The sequence below is a fragment of the Orbicella franksi genome, chromosome 14 (genome assembly GCF_964199315.1).
Source record: "Orbicella franksi chromosome 14, jaOrbFran1.1, whole genome shotgun sequence".
Taxonomy (NCBI): Eukaryota; Metazoa; Cnidaria; class Anthozoa; order Scleractinia; family Merulinidae; genus Orbicella; species Orbicella franksi.
In genome coordinates, this window is record NC_138158.1 from 13,416,257 (window position 1) to 13,444,220 (window position 27,964).

The 27,964-nt window shown below is 38.8% G+C and overlaps 2 protein-coding genes across 3 annotated transcripts in view; both read left to right on the forward strand.

Annotated features, from left to right (window-relative positions):
* The first annotated feature begins 1,820 nt into the window (after nt 1–1,820).
* On the forward strand, nt 1,821–9,850 carry LOC145467711 (adenosine receptor A1-like). Its single transcript, XM_081451313.1, has 2 exons — nt 1,821–1,991; nt 8,362–9,850. The coding sequence occupies exon 2, from the start codon at nt 8,505–8,507 to the stop codon at nt 9,534–9,536; it is 1,032 nt and encodes a 343-aa protein (XP_081307439.1). The 5' UTR covers nt 1,821–1,991; nt 8,362–8,504; the 3' UTR covers nt 9,537–9,850.
* Nucleotides 9,851–12,049: 2,199 nt separating this feature from the next.
* The window catches only part of LOC145467674 (spindle assembly abnormal protein 6 homolog), an 18,609-nt gene continuing 2,694 nt past the window's right edge, over nt 12,050–27,964 (forward strand). For both annotated transcript variants that reach the window (XR_014042091.1, XM_081451277.1), the window contains exons 1-18: nt 12,050–12,299; nt 12,384–12,441; nt 12,677–12,756; nt 12,952–13,056; nt 13,950–14,118; nt 14,431–14,508; nt 18,579–18,698; nt 19,295–19,363; nt 20,113–20,160; nt 20,770–20,844; nt 21,477–21,623; nt 23,173–23,310; nt 23,793–23,846; nt 24,014–24,067; nt 24,808–24,879; nt 26,389–26,470; nt 27,440–27,561; nt 27,642–27,716. Coding sequence is in view for 1 of the 2 variants with exons in the window: in XM_081451277.1 (XP_081307403.1) it covers nt 12,238–12,299; nt 12,384–12,441; nt 12,677–12,756; nt 12,952–13,056; nt 13,950–14,118; nt 14,431–14,508; nt 18,579–18,698; nt 19,295–19,363; nt 20,113–20,160; nt 20,770–20,844; nt 21,477–21,623; nt 23,173–23,310; nt 23,793–23,846; nt 24,014–24,067; nt 24,808–24,879; nt 26,389–26,470; nt 27,440–27,561; nt 27,642–27,716 (1,608 nt within the window). In the remaining variant the exon portion in view is untranslated. The remainder of the gene's footprint in view (nt 12,300–12,383; nt 12,442–12,676; nt 12,757–12,951; nt 13,057–13,949; nt 14,119–14,430; nt 14,509–18,578; nt 18,699–19,294; nt 19,364–20,112; nt 20,161–20,769; nt 20,845–21,476; nt 21,624–23,172; nt 23,311–23,792; nt 23,847–24,013; nt 24,068–24,807; nt 24,880–26,388; nt 26,471–27,439; nt 27,562–27,641; nt 27,717–27,964) is intronic.

Here is a 27,964-nt window from a genome sequence, read left to right on the forward strand (position 1 = left end):
TTTAACCAAGGATTTAGCTTTCTGTCTGAATCAAACTTAAAACGTTTATTTGTGTCCGACACAATGTATTGACTGTAGTTTAATGCGTGTTCTTATGAGTCCGGGCTCACAAAGATGTTACAATTACTGGGAATGCGTTCTTATAATAAGCATTAAATAATGCCAAAATGGGGCATTTTCAATGCCTCACTGCTCCTTAATGAGCATGGGCACCCCCCTTTTTTATTTCAAAATTGAAGTTATCATATGACAAATATTCAGTGGACAAAGTTTGAACAAAAATCTATTGTCACTTTTATTTCAGAGGAATTACCTTAAGCGTCACGCATCAACTGGGGAGAACAATTTTCTTCATTTTGCTCATCTTAAACATTTGTTTGAACTAATTTATAGTTAATTTATCTTAAAGCAGTTTTCATCCGAGTGTCCTAAACCAAATCAAAGCAATCATTCTGGCCAATTAAAAATTACACAGAGAATTCACCGAAGCAATCAAAACTCAAAGCAAATGCATTTAGCTAAAGCCAAGATAGGGAGAACGTGTGTGAGCGCGTCACGATGGGTTTTCGTTTTACTTCTCATTGGCTGCTTGGTTTTACTTTCGATTTGACAATAAAGTGCGCGGAGTTATTTTAGCCAATCTCTTAACGTGCAAATACAAATCATAACTTTCGACACTCAAGTGAAAACCAATCTAACGCTTGGTTTTCACCACGACATAAACACAATCCTAAACTACATAACGGTAGTCACAAGCATAAGCACGTACGCAAGCGTAGAACTGATAATTGCCTTATTTTCGGTTCTATTCCTCCTCGATAAAGTAAGACAAGATGACGGACGTTGAACACGGAATGGCGTTCTCGATAACCACTCATTAGAATTTCACGAAGTTTGGCACGAAATACTTTAGGAAATAAGTAACTGGAGTATTGCAAAAAATTGACTTTTAACAAAGGAAATTCTAGATATTCTAGTGAACCTTCAACAAGGGATAATTAAAGATCTCTTTGTTAAATTATTATTAAAATAGTGTTAACTTGTGAGCATCGTTACAAGCTTGTTGGATGCAAATTATAAAGAAAATCTAATAACTAGATTTTCTGCAAATAAACAAAACCGATTTTAAAGGCTTGTTTAAATTTATTCATGTTGCCATGGCAACGGCATGTACGTCAGCTTAACTATCAAAAAACCGAAGTTTGTGTTGTTAACTAGCTTGCTGCCATTTTTGGCTACCAAAGGATCAAGGGTTTTAGAGTTAAAGGTGAATGAAACACAGGTATCAAAAACTGTGTTCAGCCACCTTAAAGCAACGCGTCTTCACTTGACATAAGCATAGGCACAAGCTCAAGAACAACGAAACTTTTTGTTCACTATTTTCCTGCGCTTGTACTTATGCTTGGGTTATGGGAGTCTTATGCTCTGGTGAAAACCAGGCTTAAGCGAACGGATATCTGCAGTTCCTTCAAAAACTGCTCTACAAGAAACAAAATAACAAAATAACTAAATACCTAGTTAAAAAATATATGCTCTCATTGTAGTGATCAGTTGACTGTGTTGTTCTATGTGATAATTACAGGTTGTAGATCGCGAGAAAAAAAAAACACGCTTAATACCGGTGTTCGGTATTTGCCCTGTCAATCATCAAATGATCAGTCTAAATCTACAATACTGAAAAACAGTAATGTTGGTTTGTCCATACGTGAAAGAACATGAAGCCTGTGAAGATTTTTAATTAACACTATTTGGAACTGTTTGTTTGTAAAAACAATAATTTAAATTATTGAAAAAAAGTTATTGTTTTGCGTTTTAGTTGCAATTGAGAAACAATAGAATCGAAAAGAAGAGTGGGCAATGGATGAACGGTACCTGAAGATGTTTATGGGAAAGGCACACATGGTTTCATCTAACATAACGGAGCTGCAAATGGTTATGTTGTTAAAAGTAGCCTGTCCTGTTCCCTGTACGGCGGAGCAATCCAAAGAAAGGTAAGACAGATTAGATAATTCGGTAATTTGGATGGAGAAACACCAATCCTATAGCCACTAAATAGGCTGTAGTACTATTTGCACATTCATAGGTAATTACAAAGTGTACATTTTTGATCGTAAGCTTGGGAGTGATAGCAGCTAAAAAGGAAATAGATCGTCATTTTAGGTTAAATAAGTTAAATCAGTAAAATAACGTATTTCCCACAGACCGTGAGTACTGTTAAAAATTTTGCGAGCAGGTGTAGGTGAAAAGAGAAAAAATCTAAAAAATGTTCACTTATATATAAACAGGAATTGACTCATTTGTAAATCAAGAACAAAATATATGTTATAAAGACGGGTCGCGCCAGAAATGCCCATCCGTTAGAATTGTCACGCACCGACGAAATCTTGATTCATTCGGCGAAGCCTCGAAATTTAAAGTATTTACATTTCCTTTAAAATATGAAGGGAACTCTTAACTAAATGCACGAGTCTTCAAAAGAAATTTGTAATTGGAATAAGGATGGTAAAGGGTATTTTCGTGATTCGTAAATGGCCTTATTTTTATCTCCAGTGAAATGTGAAATGGCTATTTTTTTTTCTCCTGAATTGTAATTTCCATAGTAATCGTGAACAATGATTTTTCGAAATAATTTTCAGTAAAATCAGAAACAAACGTTTAATTCGTCGTGAATCCTTATTTTTGTTATGTTTGGTTAAATTTTCGACGCCCGTTATTACGGTAATAACCATCGCATAACCATTAAAGCCAATCCGTTCGATCGTCCTGCATAAGTCTTCAGTGGAACACGGTCATACTTTTGCTCGTTGTAGATAAAAGAAGCAGAGAAGTGGCGGAGATGTCGTAAAGGGCTGTGATTGGAAATTAAGTTTCAAAATCTCATTAATTTTCTGAGTTCGAGTGAAAATGTCCCCTTTACTCGTGTGAAATGTCTATATTATTTTCCGTGAATTGTGATAGGATGTTTTTATTTTAAATGAAACGTGATCTGGACCCACTTTACCACCTTCTGGAATAGCCGACAATTTTGACGAAATCTTGTAGAAAACTGACAGTTGAAAATATAAAATAAACCCAACATTGAACCATGTTTGTTCTTGTTGGCCTGGTAGCATCATTTACAGCATTTATTAGTGTTTGGCTTTAGCTCAGTCCGAGGTATCTTCTGGTTAAAAGCAATGCTACAACAGAAAACGCTAAAATCGATCAAACCAGTCAAAATTTCACTCAGAAAAGCCAATACCAACAACCTTGGCTGATATGGAAAATAAAATCAGTATAGGAAAAAATCCGTTTGATTTTAAATAAATTGCAATACAGTTCAAATTTAAGCCTTATCTTTTACATGCAATGGAATTAAATGAACTGCTTAGTAAGATTACTGATTTGAAATTTTGACTTCAACTTGTGTTTGGACGCCAGGAACGATTTGTTGATTTTCTCCCTCACAATCCCGAGAATGATATCTTTTTCAGTCCTAAAACCACTCAGACCGTAATATTTGGGAACGTTTCAATTCTGAGCGCTTTTCTGGAAATCTATGAAAGACTCCATGCGGCATTTTTTTTTAAATTCTATACAATTTGAATTTATTTAATCGAAAACCTTTAATTAGTTAATTATGTAACTTGAACTGATCATTTCCCAATTGCGACTCACATTTCGTTTCACAAGTAACAGAAACAAACCGCCTTAGATCTGAGTTTGTTGAAATCATGTGTTACAGTACAGGACAAAAACCCACAGAAAAACTACCGTGTGACAACTGAAACAACCTCAATGAGCTGAGACGTGAGCGTTTCTGTGAACGCTTGATCATGAAACAAACACAGTCCAAAAGTCAACCACTGATCTTTGAAAAATGGAAGAAATTAACCTGCTTGGCAATTCTGGTATTAAGTTAACTCTACAAGTGAACGTAAATCGACTTTTTTGTCCGAGAGCAAAAAGTTGCATTTCGTTTTCAATTTATTTCATGTTGAGCTTTGTAAGATCATGTTACAAAACAACAACAGCCGACCCAAACTACCAACTAATGACTATTTAATCCCTGTAGCAGAATTACTGGAAACGAACACAGCTGTTGACGTTATATGAGAGCAGAAGGTTATACTAACTTATTGGTTATTCTGTGATAAGGTAACGGACATCATTTCAAGCCCAACAAACTGGCTAAACAGAACTAAAGAATAACTTAATCCCTCGTTTAAAATTTAATCCTTTTATTATGTTCATCAGCATCAACCTGCTTTAATACATTTTGTAGTTTCCTGTGAAAAATATGTTGTGCAAAATTTACAAGTGACCCGCACTCGTTTTGGGGTCAACTTAGCTTTACACTTTTCAGAACCAGTCGTTGTAAATGACCTTAAGGGGGCTCATCACGATATTTTGAGTTATTTTGGCCACATACAAAATTACCTTTAAATGGTAGGAAACCTGAAAATAACAGTTTTATAAGATAGAAAAACACCAAAGAGATAATGATGAAGCATAAAGGAACAAGGATGGCTAAGGATGGAGAAGATTAACACGGATTACAAACGACGAATTTGAAAAATTGACGCTAAACTTTTCAATATGCGCAAACCTTGACTGAGCTCCATTAAATTATAGCACTATACAAACAATTTCCACCTTCCATCTTGTTTTAACTCAAGTTAAAAAGCATAGGGCAATATCAGGGAAAAAATCGTTTCTTTCCTATATTTTTGAATACATAGCCTCTTACAGTATCCTAATTAAAGAAATATCTTCAAAATGTTTTCCAAGACTATGCCGGATTTAACAAAACCAAATCCTATTTACATTATTTACCATCATTCAAGAAAATTATGCTCTTTACTAAATACATTGAAATTAATAATTCTCGCAATATTCTGCCGTACGTAGATGACAAAATGACACATCTCATTGACTGTTGCCACTGTTTCACTTTCGAAAACTGTTTATCAAAATAAAATTTCGCTGGGAATCAACACTGAAGTTCGTTAAATACAAACGCGTAATGAGCAAGTAAGTGAGTCTTGTAAGCACTTTTCAGTCATAAAGGTGATCTTAAAAACTTGTTTCGGAATCATTTAAGCTGACAAACTGAAATTAATTTACATATAAATGTTTTTTTTTTTGGACTGAATTTAACTTTTTTATATATATTACATTATTGCTATATTTCAGTGTTGTTTAGTTGCTTTCCTTTGCTTTGCTTTGCTTTGCCTATTACTCTGTTTCTAACGATCGGTTGATGGGTGTATAAAGATATTGCGACTTGACGCAATCTTTATAGTTTCTTTGCCGATCGAATTAAGGTGGGAAAATAATATCCAATCGCTCTGGAGGTTAGGTATTTTTTAAGGAAAACTTAGCCCACGGACTTGAAGCGTCCGAGGGCCGTATTCAAGACCAAAGGCACAGTTTTCCACCATACACGAACATCCTGCCGGCAAAAATATAAATTATCATTGGATGTATTTTTTGTCCTTTTCCTTGGCTGAGAGTCCACCACGTGACCTAAAAAACTACCTAAAAGAAAAGAAAACATCAGAATATCACTTGTTAACAGGCAAAAAATAATGGGATTTCTCTGATTTTACAATTACATGTGGTATCTTAATTATATTGCCAGCCCCAAACCACATACAAGACGCACACAGTTATTTGCAAACTGCCCAAATTATCGTGTTCTCCGACTTTTTTTCATCCTTTATTTCAAATTGGACAGCATGTAGTCCCATTACACATACTAATGGTTGTGAGGTGGATGGTTCATTTCCTGAGAACAAATGTCATAAAGCTGTTAGTAAGTTTTCAAATTTTCATGCTTCTTTTTAACATTTTTTTTAACTAGTGTCCCCAGTCAGTTTTAATAAGCTTAATCAATCGATACCTAAAACAACCTGCTTTATTGAAACTATCAAGGGAAACTCAAGGAACTCTGGAATAAAAAGTTCATTATTTTAAAATTAATTTCTAACTGCAATAACATTAATTTTGTCTCCATTTGAGAGAAATTCCACATGATTTCGAGAACGTAAAGCAAGCCACACATTTTCAAGTCATGTTTCTTCTTGCGGACCCGGAGGGATCATTTCTTGTTCTTAGATCAGTAAAAGAGTGCCCTGTTGTATTTTTTGGTAAAATCAATATTACAACGGTGCGTCGAAAACCTCCAAAATGAGTAAAACTTAAATTATGGCTTTCCAATGACATCATTTAGAACCGATTCAGGAACAACATCTTTAACTATATAGCTGATATGTGAAGACGTTAAAAGATCTCTACATATGATTTTTCACAGTTTTCACGCGGATAACACAATGACACAATGCTCCTACAACATTATGAACCAAGTCACGGGAGTAATTCCATTTTTGGAACAAAAAAAAAACAGTTCTTACTGATTTATAGTTAGCTTTCAACCTGCATCATGGCCATAAAGACTGCAAGAGATGGGATAACATCAGAAAATTTCACATCGAAATTAACAAATTTCAAAGCAAACAGAAGAATATGATTTACTAAAAGAAACTCCCACTGAAGGCCGACAGTTCAAAAACGAATTCTCAAAGAGTGATTTCGAAAAATATTTTCTTCATCAGCATGCCAATTTAAAATTCTTTTCACAATAACGTCGATGACTGCAAAATTAAAAACTGTGACTGCTCCATCCAGGGATTCCTTCTCTGTATTACAGCAAACACTTAACCCACTATTTTAAACTGAGTGAAATCGTATTTTATTATAAACAATTATTGAATGAGGTTTTTGTGATATCCAGAATAATCAAGGTCGAGGTAGGGGTTATCAGCCGAAGCCGAAGGTTGAGGCCGATAACCCTTACCGAGAAGGGTAAAGAATGTCCGCTTTTCTAGTTTCTGGAGAGATATGGGTATCCACTCATAATTTTATCCGGTGTTTGCTTTTTTAAAATCAATTGCAATAAGAATACCAGACATTTCCGTATGTCTGGTGTATTCAAACGGAGATATGTATCAGTATCACTTCGTACAGCAACTTTCTTTCACGTATGTATAGTATTGGAGCTTTCTTAACTTCCACATTAAAAGGAATATGCTTGGTCAGACTCTTATGAGCCTCTCTCTTCCAGTTGAGTAATTTAAGCGTATTAAAGAACTCTTAATGCTGATAAGCGTAATTCAGTGAAACAATCAACCAAGTACCTACGTAAAAAGTGACCAAACAGTCTGGCTTTTTTCCTAATCCTCCATGTATCAATTAAATCATGTTAAGACTTTTTCACCCTTTCCATCCAAATCAGGGTCACTGATTACGCTAAAATCACAACTAATTACGATGTTACAATCTTCCTCTAAACAAATTTCGACGACATTTCGTGGGAACAAAGATCTAACCTTTACCCTTCTTCTGTATGGTTTGTTTTGAAATTTGTTGGTATGATGATGAAACGCTCTTCTTTGTCGACTTAAGAAAATTTTACCTTGAATATACATACTGAGGACTTTTTCACTTTGTTCCATACAACGTGGAAAAAACGATTTCTCTTTCTTCTATTGAAATAATAATAATAATGATAATAATAATAATAATAATAATAAATTAATATTTAAGAGGAGGCCTCCAATCACCTTGAGGTGGTTTTCAGGAGGGTCCTCTAAATATTAAAAGTCTAAAATATACATTAAATGTCTGAAATACAGAAGCAATGAAAGCTAAAAACGTGAGACTGAAACTAAGGTTTAAAACTAGAACTAGGATTAAAAATACTACTATTAACTAAGGTTAAAAATGACTAAGTAAAAACTGTTTCAGTTTGTGTTTAAAAATCCTTTTTGGCATGAGTTTCTTCAGCTCACTTGGCAGTGACGCCCAATCGGTTTTTGCTTTATAATACGTTTTGTTTCTGCCCCATTCCGTTCTTGGCTTGCTAATTTTGGGCATGTAACCATTTCGGGTATTGTAACCGTGTTGTTGGCTCATCGTAGATCTGAACACATCGAAATGTTCGGGGATTTCTCCTTTCATTGCGTCTTGCACAAGACAACACCGATGGCGCGATAACCAAAGCGCCTCGCATGTAATCCTTCCTTCCTTCCTTCCTTCCTTCCTTCCTTCCTTCCTTCCTTCCTTCCTTTCCTTCCTCTTTCATTCGTTCCTCCCTCTCTCCCTCTCTCAGTTCCTTACTCCTTCTCTTCCTCCCTCCCTCCCTTCCTTCCTTCCTTCCTCCCTCCCTCTCTTCCTTCCTTCCTTCCTTCCCTCCTTCCTTCCTCCTCCCTTCCTTCCTTCCTTTTTCCTTCCTACCTTCCCTCTTTCGTTCCTACCTTCCTTCCTTCCTTCCTAACTTACTAATTAATGGGTGTTGTTTTTAAATTATTTGATTTTTAGAATTCCATCAAGCGGAACTGTCCCGCATTTAGAGCGACAAAGGACCCTTGCGTTAACGGCCAGGTCTTTGGGAAAACAAAGACAAACACTCTCGAACCATTCTGTGGTAACTTTCGTCTCATAAGAATATAACGGTAGGTAATATGAACAACACGAAAACTGACAACCAGCCTCTCGGCCAATGCATTGCCAATTTTTGGAACCCAAGTAGTTTATCCATAATTGCTACAACTGCAATCACGACCATCGCTTGCCTTCTCACTGTTCTTCTTAACGCCCTCGTCATTATAGCAGTAAAGAAGAAAAAGCAGATACGATCCATACCAATTGTCTTGATGACTAGCTTGGCGGCAGTGGATCTTCTTATTGGTGCAGTGACACAACCTTTGTTTTGTGCAGCCGGGATATTTCGTCTACTGAATGATTATGAAACTACGTGCATTTTGCGTGCGATGTACTTCTTCATGATGCACCTTGTTTTGGCTTCCATTTACCACTTGACGGCAATGGCTTGGGAAGGATATGTGGCGATTACGAAGACTATCAAGTACAAAAGCATTGTCACCAGTAGTCGCCTCCAGATGTGTGCCATCGCCTGCCGGGTGTCAGCGGCTATTCCCGTCGGGCCCTCTGCTCTTTCTGTAGCTGGCATTACCGACACCAAACAAAGACATATATCGCAAGCTTTATTCATTATATCACCCCAGGCGACCTGCTTGATAGCCATAACCGTCTTCTACGTTTTGATTTACCTTGAAACTCGCAAGCGCAAGCTGATTGCTGTACCCGGTAACCCTCTTTCACAGGAAGCAAGGAATGCTAAAATCGTTAGGCGGGTTGCGAAGAGCACATTTTTGCTGACAATTTCTCTGCCTATTTCATTCTCCCCAGCGATTGTTCTTCCATTCGTCTTGCATTTGCTCAGCGCTTCCCGTCGAGAGGTTGTCCAATGGGTTTTAACCCTCAATATGTTGAATTCTCTTGCAAACCCAATACTGTACTTCTACAGAAACCCTCGGTTAAGGAAGGCAGTGCTTGAGATGCTCCACATGAGAAAACCTGTTGAAAATCACATTCCACGGAACGAACTGCCACAAGATCCTAATGTTATACAGCCAAACTCCACGCGAGCAAAGATAAACGCGTTGGAACTTAAGAAACTTCGAATGTTGTGACACCGAAGACAGCTCCGATATACTCCCATAGAGTCATGGCCTGGCATGAAAACAGGTCTGTGAGTCCAGCCAGCAGCCTTCCAGGGGCCGTATCAAGCACAGTACGAGTAAATAATTCGATAACACGAGTACATGATATTAAACACATTTTAGCCACGAATTAAGTTTAAAGGGGCTCAGTCACAGTATTTGAGTTATTTTCGCCGCGAACAGAATTATCTTTAAATTGAAGGTAACCTGAAAATAGTAGTTTAATAAGGTGGCAAAACACCAAAGAGATGATAATAAACCATAAAGGACCAAGGATGGTTGTGGGGGGGGGGGGGGTGGCGGGGGGGAGATTAGCATGGATTACAAATGACGAACTTGAAACAATTAGGCTAAACTTTTCAAGATGCGCAAACCGTGACGTAGCGCCTTTAAGTCTCAAGGTCTCTTCACCTTGTCGAGACTTTTTTGTGTCTTGTTTTATGGCTTGGAAGTACAATAATGGTATAATAATATATTTTAGTTTTCCGTGCAGGAATAGTCCTTAGCCACTGCTTAAACCTTTAATATGCCTTACAGTAATCAAAATAAAATTTAACTTCTTAACAATAAAAACAATGGTTACTAATTTTTTAGATTTCTGTTAACCGTAAGGAAAATTAATTAACCGTTAGACGTACAAGCCACCACCCCATTGAGATCATCATTCGAAGTATCGACCGAGCGCCACGGTTCAAACTAATCAAGCTTACACTTTTCGCTGCACGTAATGCTATAAGTGAATATCTACAGTCAAGGGACTAGTCTCTTACTACAGTTCAGTACAACATTTCTACGCACAATGATAAACTAATTGGTCATCTTTACCGAGCGGAAGCCCCGGCAGCTGAATTTCGGTGCCTAAAGAGAATTTTCAGCAATTTTTTACTCTAATAAAGATTGATGGCACGGTGCGCATTCTCTCCGATGTAACCAGAAAGAACTTTCCAATGCGAAAAGCGGCCATATCCTCCCGCATGGCATACATTGTATCCGGGGGGGAGGGGACTCCCACAAGAAAAGTTCGGGGTTGTTCGTCAGAAAATTTGAATAAAGAGACCAATCTGGGCGTGGCTGGAGCTTTATTTGACTCCTAAAGGATACCACTTAAAACAGAATAGGTTTGATTACCAGCCGCTGTTCAGAAAAGGAGCCTGCGCTACAAGACCGGACTCGAGAGACCGACGGAAATCGAGTCTAAAAACAGAAATAAGAGCGTTTTCATTATATTATTTCTTCGAGTGTACCCTTTAATTTACCTTGACAGCAACAAATAGTGGCATATCGTAATGAACAGCTTAAGTTTGCCGCACCTTAATTCGAGGACTTATGGTGTGTAGACTGAAAGATTACGACAAGAAATCGCTGACAAAACGTTGCACAAAACAACGTTTTCAACGTAAAAATTTGACCAAACACGAGAGAGAAGCGTTGGATTAACCCCCAGACAAGGGCCGGGCCGCGGTCATTTTGAGCTCTAGTGACTACGTAGGAGGTTTACCGTCAGCTTGACAATGAAATATACTACAAGAAGATAGGAATGTTTTAACTCCAGAACATGAACAGCTCATAAATCAATGTAATACACTTTGAAACGAAGGAGAATTAAAAGGGGAAATAGCCAAACTTCTGAAACCAGTGAAATCGAGAACATCTATATTTTATACGCTCCCTAAGATACATAAAGTCAACAATCCTGGGAGACCTGTGGTATCGTCCGTAAACAGTCTCACGGAAGAGCTATCAGCTTATGTGGATGAATTTTTAAGACCATCAGCAGAAAGCTGCCGTCTTACATACGAGTTACGTCGGAGTTTATCAAACGAATGCGGGTCTTGGGTCAGCCACTCGAAAAGTCTAGACATGCAGAGCCTATATACTAACTGAGGAAGAGCTACTGGAAACAAATCAGAGCAGCCCATCGACTAAAACTCTGTCAACAATTTGTCGACCGCAATTTTCCATCCGCATTCTGTCATCCGCAATTTACCATCCACATTTTGTCATCAGCATTTCGCCGCCATCCGCCATCCGCCATCCGCCATCCGCCATCCGCCATCCGCCATCCGCCATCCGCCATCCGCCATCCGCCATCCGCCATCCGCCATCCGCCATCCGCCATCCGCCATCCGCCATCCGCCATCCGCCATCCGCCATCCGCCATCCGCCATCCGCCATCCGCCATCCGCCATCCGCCATCCGCCATCCGCCATCCGCCATCCGCCATCCGCCATCCGCCATCCGCCATCCGCCATCCGCCATCCGCCATCCGCCATCCGCCATCCGCCATCCGCCATCCGCCATCCGCCATCCGCCATCCGCCATCCGCCATCCGCCATCCGCCATCCGCCATCCGCCATCCGCCATCCGCCATCCGCCATCCGCCATCCGCCATCCGCCATCCGCCATCCGCCATCCGCCATCCGCCATCCGCCATCCGCCATCCGCCATCCGCCATCCGCCATCCGCCATCCGCCATCCGCCATCCGCCATCCGCCATCCGCCATCCGCCATCCGCCATCCGCCATCCGTCATCCGCCATCCGCCATCCGCCATCCAGTTTTCCCTATACAAACCAGGGGCCAGGGGCCAGGGGCCAGGGGCCCTTGTTACAAACCCAAGAGAAAACTACTGCTGGGAGTCTGGGAACAGGCGCGCGAATTTCATATCCAAGATGGAGGAATATTTCAACAAAGTTGTGTCTGTTCACTTGAAATCTTCCAGCCGAGAAAGCAGGTACTCTTCGTAACGAATACTTTTTGATAACGTTTACGATAACATATTAAATTAACTTATGTAAACTTTGATTGATCTTTATAGGAAGTCTGTTGTACGCATCAATGTCGGTTTTCGTTCTGTCTCCTCGCCGACGAACAAGGTAACTTAAGTTTATCCACGCTGGCAAATTAATAGCGTACTTTATCCAAGATTGAGTGTTTTTGCATCCAAGATGATTTCGAATGTAGTTTTTTTTATTAAATGTTGGGATTTCAGTTTTAGCTAAGACACTAAAGAGGCGGCTTCGTCTTAAATACATGGCTGACCCAATAGTATAAGCTTAAGCTTAAGTTTATGTGTGATGTCTGTTTCATCTTTTTTCCTTTTGTGCTTAGGAACTTGTTATCCGAATCACTGATGAAGAGGATTTATTCTTTCTTTACAATCTTGTTCTGGGGGAAAGTGATTTCCATGCGTAAGTTCAGCATTAATATTTTTGTAACTAAGTCTTACTGACTTTTTTAACGTGGATATTTTGAGCAGTTGTTCTGAGGAATTCAGAGAGTAGGGTTATACATATGTCACCTAAGTAATTAACTTCATCATTGCCACAACACTGATTTTTTACCATAACGTGTTAATCATGGATATTTCTTGTTTACCTATTTAGGTTAAAAAGTCAACAAGGGTTGCTGGTTGACTTTTGTGCCTTTCCTCAAAAGTTTGTTGATCTGTTAGAACTGTGTCGTGAGGAGGAACAGCGTGACAGTCCAAAGTAAGCTTCCCTTGAAAGATCTCTGTCAGTCATGCCACAATGTCTCTTTTATCCCATTCAGGTCACATACATGTATTCTTTGTCAACACCCAATATTATATATTAAGTGCTTTAATATTATCCAATTTCTTTCATTTCATTCTTTCAACTTGTCTTGCAACATTGTGGCATTGCAAGTTGGAAAGCATTATAACTGCATGTGTTACCACCCATATTGCAAGGTTGTTGCGATATCTTGGATGAACCAGAATTCAACTTGGATAAGCTAGAATTCAACTCGGATAAGCTAGAGTTTAACTTGCAAAACAACTTGTGACTCAGGTGGTACTACGTGCAATAACATTTTTCAGTTTACAAAATGCGACAATGTTGTGAGGAAATTTGAACGAAAATGTTGGCCATATTACTTTCCCGTAATCTATATAATGCGTAAACTTCGCTTGTCCACATTGAACAAGGAAAGGAAAGGATACACTAGCCCAGCTACAAAGTCCACTTGTCTTAGTTCACTTTTTCATGGTTACTACAGCACACTAAGGTAAAGGTTAAGTCTGCATACGAACCAACTGACCCATTAGGCTGGAACTTATAATGGTTTCTGTGGAATGAAGCAACTAGGAGTATTTCTACTACCCCCTGGGTTACCCCCCAGCATTAAATCTGCTGGTACCCATTTATACACCTGGGTGGAGAGAGGCATTGTGAAACAACAGGGTAGAATGTCCCAGGCCAGAGCTTGAACCCAGACCATTTGATCCAGGGATAAATGCACTAACCATGAGGCTACCACGCCTCCCACTGGCACGCTATAACACATTTCCATGGAATAACAATGGCAGCACACTAGCCTGATGATGACGCTCAGTGGATTTGTGTTTATGTTTTGTACCCAGGTTTCTGCTGCAGTTTGTTGTTGGCAGTGGTTTGGATCAAGGTGTCGCCACACTTCATGTTGTAGAAACCAACCCTTTTAAACACTTAACACACTTGTCATTAAAATTCCTTCCTGGATCTGATGCTGAAGTTAAAAAGTACCTGGCAAACTGCCTTAAAAAACTACAGGTAAAACTGGCAATATAGTTAAATTAATTATTGTAATGATCCTGGTAATTAAGGGTAATAATTCTTTAAAAAGACTCAAAATGTTTCTCTTGAACAGTGTTAATAACCATCACTTTTTTCATTTAATCTTAGCAAAGTCATGGTAGTTAAATTGGAGAAGATTCTATCAATGGCAATTTTCATTTTTGCCAAAAGTCAGCTGAAGACACAGACGGCAACTGCTTGAGCTTGATCAGATGTCACAATTCCAGCACCCATCATTTCCCAAAGGGGCTACCATTGGTGTTAATCATATTTTTTTGTCTTTTATAGGATGAGAAGCAGTTGCTAGAAAGGCGTCTTGCTAGCACAGAGGCTGATCTTCAACAAAAGCTTAGCACCTGTCAAGAGGTAATTACTCGTGTACACATGCTTGATCCAGAGATCAGTGCACTAACCATTACGCCGCCCAGCAATGCATCTCAACCCCTCACCCCCGGATAATAAGCTCTCTTTAGAAATTGTGTACTACAAAAATCTGTCAAACCATATTTGTTATATTTAAAGGGTCTCAGCGATTTTTGTGCATTTTTGGTCTAAACAGTGCTAATGTTATGACCAGATACTTTCACTTGCCCATGAGATGCTCCTAAAAATACCAACAGAAGATGATGTAAATTGCTGAGGGAGAGTGATTTGTAACTAGCCTCTAGCATTTTTTCCAAAACATGGTTCAGATTTTGAAAAGTCTGCCAGACTTTTTTCAGATTGACATCACAACCTTGTACATGTGTAACCCAGTAATAACACTCCTTTTATAACTTCAATGCACTTGTATACATCTGGTAATTAACTAATTATATTTAGATTTCCAGCAACAAAAATATGCCTTTTAAGTTTTGACTTTTCGAGGTCATGGTAATGTTAGTACAGTGGAACCCCGCTCTACGGACACCCGCTTAATACAGACACCCCGATATTACAGACAGTTTTGTTTTCCCCAAACAAAAAGCTCAGATGTTTTTTCTAAAATTAACCCGCTTATTATGGACACCCGTTAATACGGACAACAGACACTTTTCTGTGCCCCGAGTGACAAACTCTTATACATCGTCAACCCTGCTTTACGGACACTGTTTGTATCTCTGCATTGTCTATTGTCATTGTCATGATTATGTGCTAATTAGAGATTTTGTACCCTGGTCAAATTATGACAGATTTCGGCGGGTTAATGCAATTTTATTACTAAATGAAACAGTGTCAAAATAGCATGATGCATTTGACCAGTTCTTTCTTCCGGTGCATTACCCAGTCTGCAGTCCTTATATAAAGTTTTCTGCCTGATACGCTTACACAAAAGTTTTACTTTCTTGGTCTTTTGCTACAGTCCTTGCTTGTAGCCTTCTTCCTCTTTGACGTCTTATGCTTGCCACTATCAGCATCGGCCTCCGTTCGTATTGCTGGGTTGTTGCCAACGTCTATTAATTGTTCAAGTAAATCCACTTGCTTCCTAGGACCATCAAAAACGCTATTTCCATACCAAGGCTTCCACCCCGATTAACTGTGTCTCCACATACTTCAACTGATCCTTGATTAGTAGGCTTTGAAATAAAATGGGTGACTATACCAGTGCGGTTTTTGGTGTTTGTGAGGTGATATGGAATGTGGCCAATAACTCGACTTTCCTTTAGCATGGTGACTGTGTTTTTGTCCTCACCATTTTCCGGCTCTGGTTGCAAAGGCAAAATTTCACCGCCTGTAGGAGTTCACCAGTCCTTGTAAACATGAAATCCTCTTATCCAGGACGAAATTTTTAGTATTCGGTGGTCACACATACTTTTCAGTGCCCACATGTGATACTTTGTCGAATTCTGTAGTGTGAAGTGTAATTAGACCTGAAAGTACCTTTGTATTTCTTTTGAGTTGCGGCTTGCGGTTGTATGTGACACCTTGTCAGTCTCCACAAGTCAATGTGAGTGAACCAGGTAGCGTGCCGCCGCATTCATTGGATCATCAATCATGGCTTCATGTCCTTCAGCTAAGTGCAAAAGAAGAGATTTTACTGCTTCTGAAAAGGTTCAGGTCATTGAGTACAAAAAGGAAAACCCAAATGCTAGTGTGCGAGCAATTGCTGGGAAGTTTGATTGCAGCAAATCCCAAATTCAGTCTATTTTAGCGAAGAGGACTGAAATATTGGAAGATCACAACGTGAACAAGAATGTACATTCTAAACGGGCTAGAGCATCACCGTTGAAAAATGTAGACGAGGCAACGTACAAGTGGTATCAAAAAGCAAGAACCAAGAACATTCCAGTTACTGGGCCAATGCTGCAAGAAAAAGCCAAATGAGCGAGTGAAGAGCTTGGTGACTCGACATTCAAAGCATCTAATGGATGGCTGGACGGATTTAAGAAAAGGTACAACATTACAAGCAAAGTTGTAAGTGGTGAGGCAGGAGGTGTTAGTGAAGAAACTGTAACATCTTGGAAGGAGCGGCTACTGACTATTTTGAGCGGCTACTCCCCAGAGAACGGATAAGACAGGGTAATTTTTTCGAGCACTTCCAAACAGATCTCTAGCCGAGGCATCAAAGCAGTGCACTGGAGGGAAAAAGTCCAAAGAAAGAGTGACGTGCGCATTTTTTGTTAATGCAGCGGGTGGTAGCGAAAAACCAATTGTCATTGGCAAGTCAAAAAGCTCATGTTGCTTTAAAGCAATCAGGGATACGTCTCAACTACCTTGCTCATACTTCAGTCAGCCTAAAGCCTGGATGGATTTTAACATCCTTGATGACATGCTATCCAAGCTTAACAGGAAATTAGCACGAGAGTGAAGAAATGTTATTTTATTTCTGGACAATGCCCCTTGCCATCCTCCAGATATGAAAGGCAAATACAACCACATCAAGATTGTGTTTTTCCACCAAATTGTACATCCAGACTCCAGCCTCTTGATCTTGGAATTATCCAAACATTTAAGCTGAAATACATGAAACTGACACTGACACATGTCGTCAGCAAAATGGATGATTGCAACTCTTCCACTGAGGTGTGCAAGTCTGTGGATTTACTACAGACCATAAGGTGGGCTGCACAGGCATGGGAAAACATGTCAGAATCAACCATCAAGAAATGCTTTGTTAAGGCTGGTTTTCTTTCAGCAGATGGCTCTCTCGTTTCATTTCCTGCGGAACACTGCAAATTTGATCCATTCGAAGACCTAGAATCAGGTGAATTGGTGCAGGTGAATTCATTGTTGTGTGATGCGAGTTCCGGGTCTGGTTCAGATATACCTTCAGCAGTCGATGCCTCAGAAGCAACTTCCATTCTGCCAATGTGCAAAGGGCTGAGTGCTAATTGGGAAGAGGAATTTTTCTCTAGTCTATCGACATCCACCTCCCAGAATTCACAAGACGATGACAGTGACGATGATATTATTGGGGCCAATGCCCAGCCGAAGGAACCGAAAGTCAAGTCAATGAAGGAAGCCATGGCAATGCTGGAGGACGTGACGGAATATCTAACAAATGAAAACCTTACAGCAGCAGCAAATAACCTTTCCAAGGTGTTGTCTAACTTTCAGTCCATCTGGCTGAATTGAAAACTAAATGTGTCAGTACAACGAAAAGTCACAGACTTCTTTGAATGAGTGAATGAGTCTGTTGAGGAGTTTAAGAAGAGTAGACAAAATTTAAACTTATCTTAAAAAGTTAAACTTGTTACAGTTCCAGTTGCAGAAGAAACTAAACACCATTTTAATGCTGCTAAAGTACTCTGCTATATTCCTTGTGTAACGTAACGTCATGGACTTTTTCAACTGATTTCAAGAACAGTCTGTACAACATAAAATTTGTATTAGTCTGAGAGTGATACAGTTAATGATTTGTAATTTACAGTACAATTAAAACGTATTTGTATCAATAAAACACGTGTCCGTGACTTTTTTCCGAGGACACCCCGTTAATATGGACATTTTGGCATGTCCCCTTGGTGTCTGTATTAACGGGGTTCCACTGTACCTCTTTAATATAAACCAGTCAGTTTAAATAAGAATGTGTCAATATTGCAAAGTGTTGCAATAAACAGGAAGAATTTTTGTAGTTTGTCAGGATAAACTATTGATCAATGATGGTTTCATTCCCAGAGCTTGTACATTTACAGTAAGTGGTGATGAAACACCCTACACCCTAGGCAAAATATAAAAATGGAACCAGAAAAGACTGGTTCCGGTTGGATTTATCTACATGTATGTGCATGCAAGTGTGATAATGCTCTGTTTTGATTTGATCACTCAGATCTCAATTTCTACTTGTGTCATGCTTTATAGTTAAACATCTGCTCTGCCATGTTTCCTGGTTCATTGTCAAGTACAAAAATCTTTATACATGTAAGGAAGGTTTTCCATTTATAGTGAACTAATGTACATGTACATGCAGCAATAAATCAAGATCTTAAGAATTGATTCTTTGACTTATCGTACAGGTGTTAGCAATAAAAACAAGGGAATTAAGCTCTGTACAATCTGACTGCTCTGCAAAGTCGTCTCACTTGGAAAACAAACATGCACAAGAACTCACAGCTGAGAGGGAGAAAGCGCAGCAGGTGTGATAATGAATACAGGTTTATTCTGTCCAGGGGTAACTTTACTGCATGTGACAAGCTTATGAAATCTTTGGAAGTGTTTGGCTTATCTTTGGAAGTATTCTAAAGGAAATCTAGTTGTACTCGGTTATCTCCAGAAAGCTTTGGGTGAGCTTTGACAACCTTTGAGATACCTCGGATGACTGTTGGCAGTCTTAAAGTTTCTTGGTACTGACTTTGAAAATCTCCATAATGAGACAGTAATTTGCACTGGTACTACACTTGAACTGCACTGTTCTTAGCCAATCAGAATCAAGTCATGTTTTCAAGTGTATTATTATTTTATGAACAGAGATACATCTGTCTGTCAAAAATTTTAAAGAATACAGGATGTACCTGTAATATGTATGATCTACAGGTCAGATCAATACATTGCATGAAGCATTAATGGTAGTTATTTGCAAATTATATAGATGTGGCTGACATAAAAATAGCTACAAAGCACAAACAGGAATATACATGTATGTGTTAACTGGTAATGCAAGAAATTTGTGCTTGGTTACATGTGGTTAAGAGGAAATTGATTTTGTTCTTTGTACACTGGTCGTTAAATTTAGATGGTCACTACCAACCAACAGACATATGAGAAAGAAAAGAGAGAGATGAAACAAAATCACCAGTCACAGGTAATATTGAAGTGACTATAGAATCCTGATAGCAGCAAAGGCCATTTAATAAGCATTTGAAAGGTTTTGGTTGGTCATTACTTACAGATAGTCAAAGCCAGTTATCAACTGCTGAGTAACACCTTGTCTCACTGTATTCAGCTTTTGTTTATCACAAATGCATAAACTAAACTGAGACCATTCTCTATTTTAAGCTTTACAGTGTAGCTCTGTAACATGTTCCCTCTGGCTCACAATGTACATAAAAGGTACATGTAGGCTTCCCTTTTCTGTGGGATTTTTGAGGTTGCCATTTTCAAGTGGTATCTACATCATTCTCATCCCCAGAGGCCACACTCCTTTTGGTCAGCACCAAGAATCGTGACCTCTGGGCCAGTCTAATACCGGAAGTCTGGGATTCATGGACTTTCCGTCAAATCTGACAAATCTGATTGGCTGAGAATATGAAATGAATACTCTGCGCATGCTCAGAAAATCGGGTCAGGCCAGAGGTCGCGATTCTTGGTGCTGACCAAAAGGAGCATAGCCTCTGAGGACAAGAATGTATCTACATGTATTTTAGAAGGGGACATTGCTTTGAGAAATTTTTTCAAACTGGTCGCTGAACTCACACCTACAGTTCTTTTTGATGAGCCTTTTCTAATTTACCTTTTGCCTTAATCTTGTATAAGCACCTCACACCTCCACTCCTTCGTTGAAACATGAGGGCCACACACATTTTCAGAAAAGTGTTCTTTATGTGCTTTTAGGTCACGAGACTAGAGGCTAGACTTAAAGATGTGGAAAATTCCAATAGGGTAAGAATGACATTATTTTATTACAGCACTAGTTATTGTGACATGTATATTGGGGCAGTTTTCAAATGGGTTTTGTAAAACCAAAACCAAAGTTATCCCTCTGGGCAATCCCAAGGGGAAAAGACAATCCAGTGAACCAAACTAAACACCTAGGCTAGCTTAAAGAATGAGGCTAAACTCCAGAATACCCGGCCACTTTTATCATCTCATTGAATAAGAATAGCAACTATTGTTATATACCTTGTTCTTCAAAGCCCACCGGCACATGTAAATAAAGTGGTCGGGTATTCTGAAGTTGCTCCAAGAATGATATAGCCAGCTGGGAGCATGGGAAAACAGGTGTGGACATGTTTTGATTGGTTTTGGAAACCAAACTAAGGATGAATGGCTTTTAACAGTCAGGTTAAAACTTTTCTAATGGTGACTGGTTGAACATACTTTGTGTTTCATACTGTGATCAATTGGCATTCATGAAGCAAGTTTTTGAGTGGCAAAATGACACTGACCTGTAGTTTATTAGCATAAAATTATGACAATTACAGGTATACATACGTACTTGTATGTCCGCAGTACATTTTGGCAATTCTGATATATACTTTTAATTTGTAGGACCTGAATCAGAAGAAATATCAAGCAGATTCTTGTATTAGAGACCTAAAATCAAAACTGGCAGCCCTTGATGAGGTACAGTGTAGTGTAGGGATAACATTTATGTGGTGTTGGTATGTGTCTGTATAGCCTGCCAAAAGGCTTATGTTTGGGGAACACATGGGCAAGCAGCAAAGCCACTAGAAAATTGCTTCTGCTCAAGACCTCTCCTGCTGGGTAACTTTGCTCACTGACTTGCTCTTTATCATTCATGCATGGGACTCAAGGTAAGCCTGCTTGCAGGGCTAGAGGCTGTGCTTGACTGTATCAATAATTTGCCTTACATTTTATCATGTGTTACACAATAGAAAGCAACACCAGATATTTTTTTATGAACTTTATTTTCTGATTATTTATTTGACTCATTATTTCTGGACAGATAGTCTCTGACTCATTTTCTAAATTACACACAAACTCTGACAACTTCAAAATGTCAGTGATGCTTGGGTTGTCTATGGTGTGCACTTGCATATAAGCATATTAGCAACTGGCATATGCAGACACAGTAAGGTATATTCAAGTATTGCTTCCTGCTGGAAAATGTTTCTAACTTAAGGTGCTAATGATCAAGCTCTTATTTTGTTGGAATATGTTTATGGTTATGTGCTATGCATAATCAAGATAAAACACTGATCTTTTCATTTCTTGTTACCATAATCTGTTGCCAGGAATGCAAATTTGCCAAGCAAGAACTGCACAAACTTCGTCGTGAGAATGGATCACTGGACTCTGAGAGGCATGAACACAGTAAAACAGTCAGTCAACTGCAGACCAAGGTGGCTGTATTGGAACAGGAACTCAGGGACAAGGAACAGGTAGCTGATCAAAATATCAATAGTCATCTTACTGATTGCCATTACATTTTTTTAAATATCACTTCTAAGTATTTTCAGTGATGTACACATCTACATCAGCACTTGGTAGTAGTCACACCCAGTTATAGGAACCTGGAATTTTCCTGGTTAAGCCAGCCAAAAAGGTTCTTATATATGTTCATGGTGTCTACTGAGATTGCAGAGAATCTAGGGCATTTTAGGTTCTTAAATACATGCAGGCTCTTATTCTTATTAAGTGCAAAAGGTGGAATGGGTGTGGTCCTTTCTTATTTATGAGAATCACATATTTTAACCAATCAACACCTGGAGCTTTTGGCAAAAATGCAGTTTTTGGACATTTTGTACATTTTTAGCCTGGATATGAGCCAAAGTGGTTCCAATCTACTTAAAAAGGCATTTGCAACATGACAGCATGCCTTTCTTTCCACTAGCTTTGCTGTTTGGAACATTTTTGCAATGACATGCACAGAAATCAAAATTTCGAGATCATTGGAAAGATGTTATCCTCCTGAAGAACTTAAGTGTAAGTGATGCCAATTTTGGTCAAAGGTGATGACATCAGAAGTGGAACAATGGGTTAATTTATCCCAGGTTCCTTAATTGCTCAATACCCCTCAATGTGTTTTCTGAATAAAAACTAATTTGAAAAAATTTCCAGTCTGAGCAGTTTCTTATCTAATGTGCATTTTCAGAAAATATCCATACCCACCCCAAGGAAGGTTATTGGAAATTCTGAAGGGGAGGGGGTTTTCAAAAACCAAAATTTTTAAAAGGGATTGTGAAGCCAAACTGGACTTTCTGGAGGAGTGAGAGGGTTCTAACCAAAAAAATCTTCTGTGGGCGAGGTATGGATATTTTCTGGAACAACACAATGGTGGTTTACAGCAGTTTTCAATTGAGTGTGGAAAGTAATGTGGTTTTGGTTTTACTATGGTTTGAGATTGGCTGAGTAGTCTAATTGGTAAGTAATTGGTTTGGTTTTGGTTTTACGACACTAATTTGAAAACTGCTCTAAAAGCCAAACAAATTAGACCCTGCAGGTTTTTAATCACTAGGGTCTTATAGATGTAGGAGGATGTTAACTGTATTATTTCCCAAATTGACGATTTAGTTCAGTCATTACCTCTGTTGGACAATTTCAGGTGAAAAAATGATTGAAGCCTGGCCTGCTGCAAACTTTCAGTAAACAATGGTTATAAGATAAATCTAACAACTTTTCAAAGTGTTCCACTGCTATATAAAAAGTCCTAACAGTCTATTAGACCGTTTTCGTATTCTCGGTATTGGACTGGAACTAGCTTGGAACTGAGGCTAATGCAGGGAATCTTTTCAAATGCAAATGACGTCAATCTCTTTTTAATGATATTCCCCCGCATGAGCCTCCATTGCAAGCTAGTGCCAGTCCAATACCGAGAATACGAAAATGGTCTTAATTCCATTCTTGTTTACATAGACATTGATCGAATCTGAAGAAAAACGGTAAACTATGTTTTTATTTCTTTTATTTCTTTTAATTTATGTGTACTAGGTAATAGCACGAACCAATGAACTGTTAGAGAATTCCAATGAGCAACGGAGAAAACAAGAAAAAGCTTTGGAGGAAAAACAGGAGCAAATCAAGAAGGTTGAAGCCAACATTAAATCAGTAACAGGCGATGTGATCAAGGTAATAAGAAAAAGCGTGTGCGTTCCTTTACGAAGTAGCAGTGATTAGGACTTATTAACCAAAACGTTTATGTCAAAGTTTGCGAACGATAAGCACTTTCCAGAACACACTGTAACTGCTAGAGACTGATCAAAGTTGCACACAACCACCTGTCTTTACTTGTAAAGTAAACAGTGAATTAATGAAAACTACATTCATTTGATATTTTCTGTGGGATGTTTCCTCTTAAGACATGCTTCAGTGCAATTTCTATTTTTTTGAAAACTTAGCCAACAATGTTCCCAATTTGTCTTTGTGTTATGCATGGAATATTTAATTTTCATTGTGAAGTTTACAGTTCATAACTAAAGAAATACTAGGCACGAAGTGTCACATGAAGTATCACCAACATTCAACAGTTTATTTTCTATCACTGATATCGGTAGGCAACATCCTTCTATTGTCATAATGGTTTGTGTCATTTTATTTTATTTTATTTTCAGGGAAATGAAATTATCCAGAGATTACAGTCGGAATTACGTACCTACAAGTCGAAGGTACATTTTCATTTAAACGAAGTTCTTTTTATTAGTTAGTGAAGATTGAGTAAAATTGTCTGCTTGTGTAAATTTGGGCATGAAAATGAAACTGTAACTTGCATTTCATTTATAGAGAAAAAACAAACAACAACAAAACACTTGTACTGCTACTTTTTGTATTCTAGATGAAACTGAAAAGTGTGGTTATGACCAAACAAGAAAAGCTTCTTGAAGAGAAGGTACTACAGGCCAGATAATGAATGTCATATGAAGGCTTTGGTAGGGAGATGAATAGATGCGTCAAGGAAGAGTTGAGCTTGCAGTAAAATAGTATATTGTTGTTGAGTTCATTGAATCATTGAGCAATTGCGATACAATACAAAACTAAGTTGTGCTACTTACAGTAGTTTGAGTATTAAGCAGCTCACATCTATAATAAGAGTTTGCTGGACAGTCTATTGTTGTATCGGTCAGTGTAAAACGCAGACTGCAGACTGTAGACTGCACACCGGGGGTAAAATGCAGACTGTGGACTACAGACCTTTTAGGTACATATCGTTTTATTTCCATTATGGAGTGCTGACTGTAAACAGGATTATTCAAGATAGTTTGTAGTCGCAGTGAAAGTCTGCACTCCGGCTGGCCTGAAATCACTCAGGCTAGCCTAACTAATGCTCCGGTTAGCCTGTTTACGGTGAGCGTTCAATGATGGAAATGGTAACACGATTCAGTTACAAAGTCTGCACTCTCCATTTTACCCCCGGTCTGCAGTCTGCGTTTTTCACTGACCGATTGTTGTATGGGAAATATTTTTGAACTAGAGTTTCCAGAGTTCTTCGAAGCTGTATTGTATTTTGTGGTGTGCGATCGACTTTTATCTGTCTTGCTCTGGCTTCCTCGACAATGTTGAACTAGTTTCTTTCTCTTCAAACCAAGAAAAGCGTGTTATTTGTTTGTAAACTATCTTGTTTGAAATCAGGAAGCAGCTCTTGAAAGATATCGACAAGAAAACGCCAGCTTGGAGACCACGGTGAAGACTAAAGAGGAGGAGGTAATGTTTACTAAGTCATTGAGTTGCTCGTCAACAATGACTCAGTGAGGCCGCATTCTTCCGCTGGGATTGGGGAGCTTAAGCAATGACAACGGCTGGAAAAAATGGATATATATTTTACCTTTGAATTTCGCAATTATCTAGAAATGTTCAGTGTGCCGAACGGTCCTAAACCCTACTCAAACTGAAGATGTAACGCTAGGGATCAATTTCAGAACACAATGTGAAAAATTAGCCTTCTTGGTTCAAGTTCTGGAGAAAGCGCAAAACTTGGTCATTTACATACACTCTTTATTGCAACTCCCTACAAGGGTTTTTCAGTTGCAAGACTAGATAACTACCATACTAAAATAACTAAATAAATAACCAAATAACTAAAGCAATAAATATGGTTGTTTTGAAGAGGACGTTAACGGAATGTACAAGGATTTATAACGCACGTGCACAGCCATTGTTTTGCTCATTAAATCTTTTGTTCACTCTCTAATGTTGACTTGTTCGTATTAGTGGCGCCTGTTTTCTCAACTAAACGTGAACATGGTGTTCTTAGGCCCGGTTCATACGTCGCATTTCTGCCGTGTCGAATTCAATTCAATTAAGTGCGGCAGAAATGCAACTGTCGATTCATACGTCGCACTTGTGTCGAATTTAATTTAGAATTAATACGGTCAGGTATTTCGGCCAGCGGAAAATGTTTTAAACGCAGAGTATTCAATATGGCGGACGGAGATATTGAGGGACGAAGGACTTTAATTTTGCGAAAAATTGTCCGCCAATACAATGAGAAGGAGAAGGCTGACAATGCAGCAGTTTGTTTTGCAATATTATTCAGGTTGCATTGGGTCGAGAATACCCAAGTTTCTTCTTTCTCTTTGACGGGACCAAATTTACGCATGCTCAATACATTAACATAATGTGTGAATTAGATTCGACACGGCAGAAATTCGACGTTTGAATCGGTGTCGCATTTCCGTCGATAATGCGACAAGACCAGTCGAACGTGCGGCAGAAATGCGGCAGCCGATTCAGACATCGAATTTCTGTCGACACGGCAGAAATGCGACGTATGAACCAGGCCTTAGTGTGTGAAATTAATGGCGTCATGGTGCAAATCCTTGCGCAAATGAAATGTTTGCCAGCAACTCAAAAGACAATACACACTGAATAGTCTTCAAACTTGATCAGAACGCAACTTTACAGGTTGCCTGTGTCAGATACAATTTTACGCATAATTTTTTGACACACAAGTTCTTGAAGTGTTGGCAAAGAATTATGTAATTATCATTGAATGTGAATCACGCTATGTCCTATATCAAACGCGAGAGGCAGAGTTTCATCAAAACTTGTAAAGCCGAGACTGAGGAGTGTTACAAGTTTTGAAGAAAGTCTACTCTGCACTTGACTTCCGCTCAGGCTGTTGACACGGACAAAACTTCATTTCAGAACTATCCTCAACCGGACGATCACACTAGAAACAAATTGATTATTGTTATCTGAACACTGATTTAGGTGAAGAAGCTGAGCGAGTCACTTGAGACGAGTACAGCAAAGCTAGAAGAAAGTAAACAGTTGTTGAAGACCAACGAAAATGGTGAGAATGTCCCAACGTTTTGCTGAGAGCGGCGAAATAATTGTGTTACTATGTAACAAATTAAGGACGTTCGCACGAAAATGTTCTACTCGATAGATTTTCTTCAAACTTCTACTGCGGACAGATAATGAATTACTTGTTTCAGAAATGAAAAAAAAATTGGGGGTCACGGACTTCGTTCCAGAGATAAAGGGTGTAGAAAACTAGTCTGTTTTCGAAAACTTGGCGCGCGTAAATCACTGTTTTTAACTTAAAATATCAAAGATGAATCAACGGAGACAAACTATCCTAGTAATATTTTGTATAAGGGAATCCGTTGCGTTAATAAGTCCAAATATTGCCAACGTTTTCACAAAACTTAACCCTTCAAGAGGCATTTGAAACCGCCGCGCAGATGAACGAAGAGCTAAAAAGAACGGAATTCGATGGTGCATTTTGCAAAAACTTCAATTCGATAGATTTTCTTCATTTTTTCGCTAAACGTAGAAAATCGGTAGAGAAAATGATCCATCAAAAGAAAAATAGGGGTCACCGAATGTCCAAGATCGTTAAATCCAGGCAAAGCTATGGTCATCCGCCCTATCATTGTTCATTTTATTACTTAGCGCGCGCTTGATGCATAATATGGCGTGTGTATTTGCGTGGACAGTAAGGATGCGCAGAAACAATTAGCGCAAAAGTCCTTAATTGACCATTTCCTAGATAACATGAATTCGTTCTTTTAATTAGATTCAATAGAAGCTGAGAAAGGTCAAGCACTTTTGTCCCAAGCTGGAAACATTCCTTTTGATGTTCTAAGATTTGTTGGTACATCACGACAATATCCGTCATTCAATGATTGTCTCTCTTCTTATCAGATGTCTGCTTGATATATAATGTATTTCATTACCTGATTGGTCCCGAAGCTTGTACAGCAATATTGTGGAGTTACCAGCTTACTTTAAAACACTCTTGCGTTTGATATTGCAGTTATCAACTGGTTAAACAAGCAGATAAATGATCAAATGATGTCACAGCAGCGCCTTGGACCGTTTGAAATGCACACAAAGACTGTGTCACCGCGAGGTCCACCCTTGGTTCCATACAACAAGGTGCACTCAGTTCGGTTTATTTCGTAAAGTTTACTGCATCGAATTATAATAATTTGTGTAACTGTTGTTTTTGTATTCAGGTAACGAGCACAACAGTTGGTTCCAGTTCAGCGGGAAACAGGACAGATATTGCACGCTATACTGAACCAGCCCAGGTAAACGTTAAATTGACCACAATTATTTTAAAGCCAGGGGGACATTTCAAGTAGGGTTTGGTGTTTGAAAATCAGAACTTACTTGAATCCAGCCTATGAACTAGTGAAACTTCAGATTTAACCTTCAGGTTGTTATTTATACTAGTATCTTTGGGTGATAAAACGCAGTTATTCTTACAGTACTTGACGAAATCAAACTTGACATAGCTGTCAACTACGTTTACAAATGTGAAAGCTGAACACAGTGC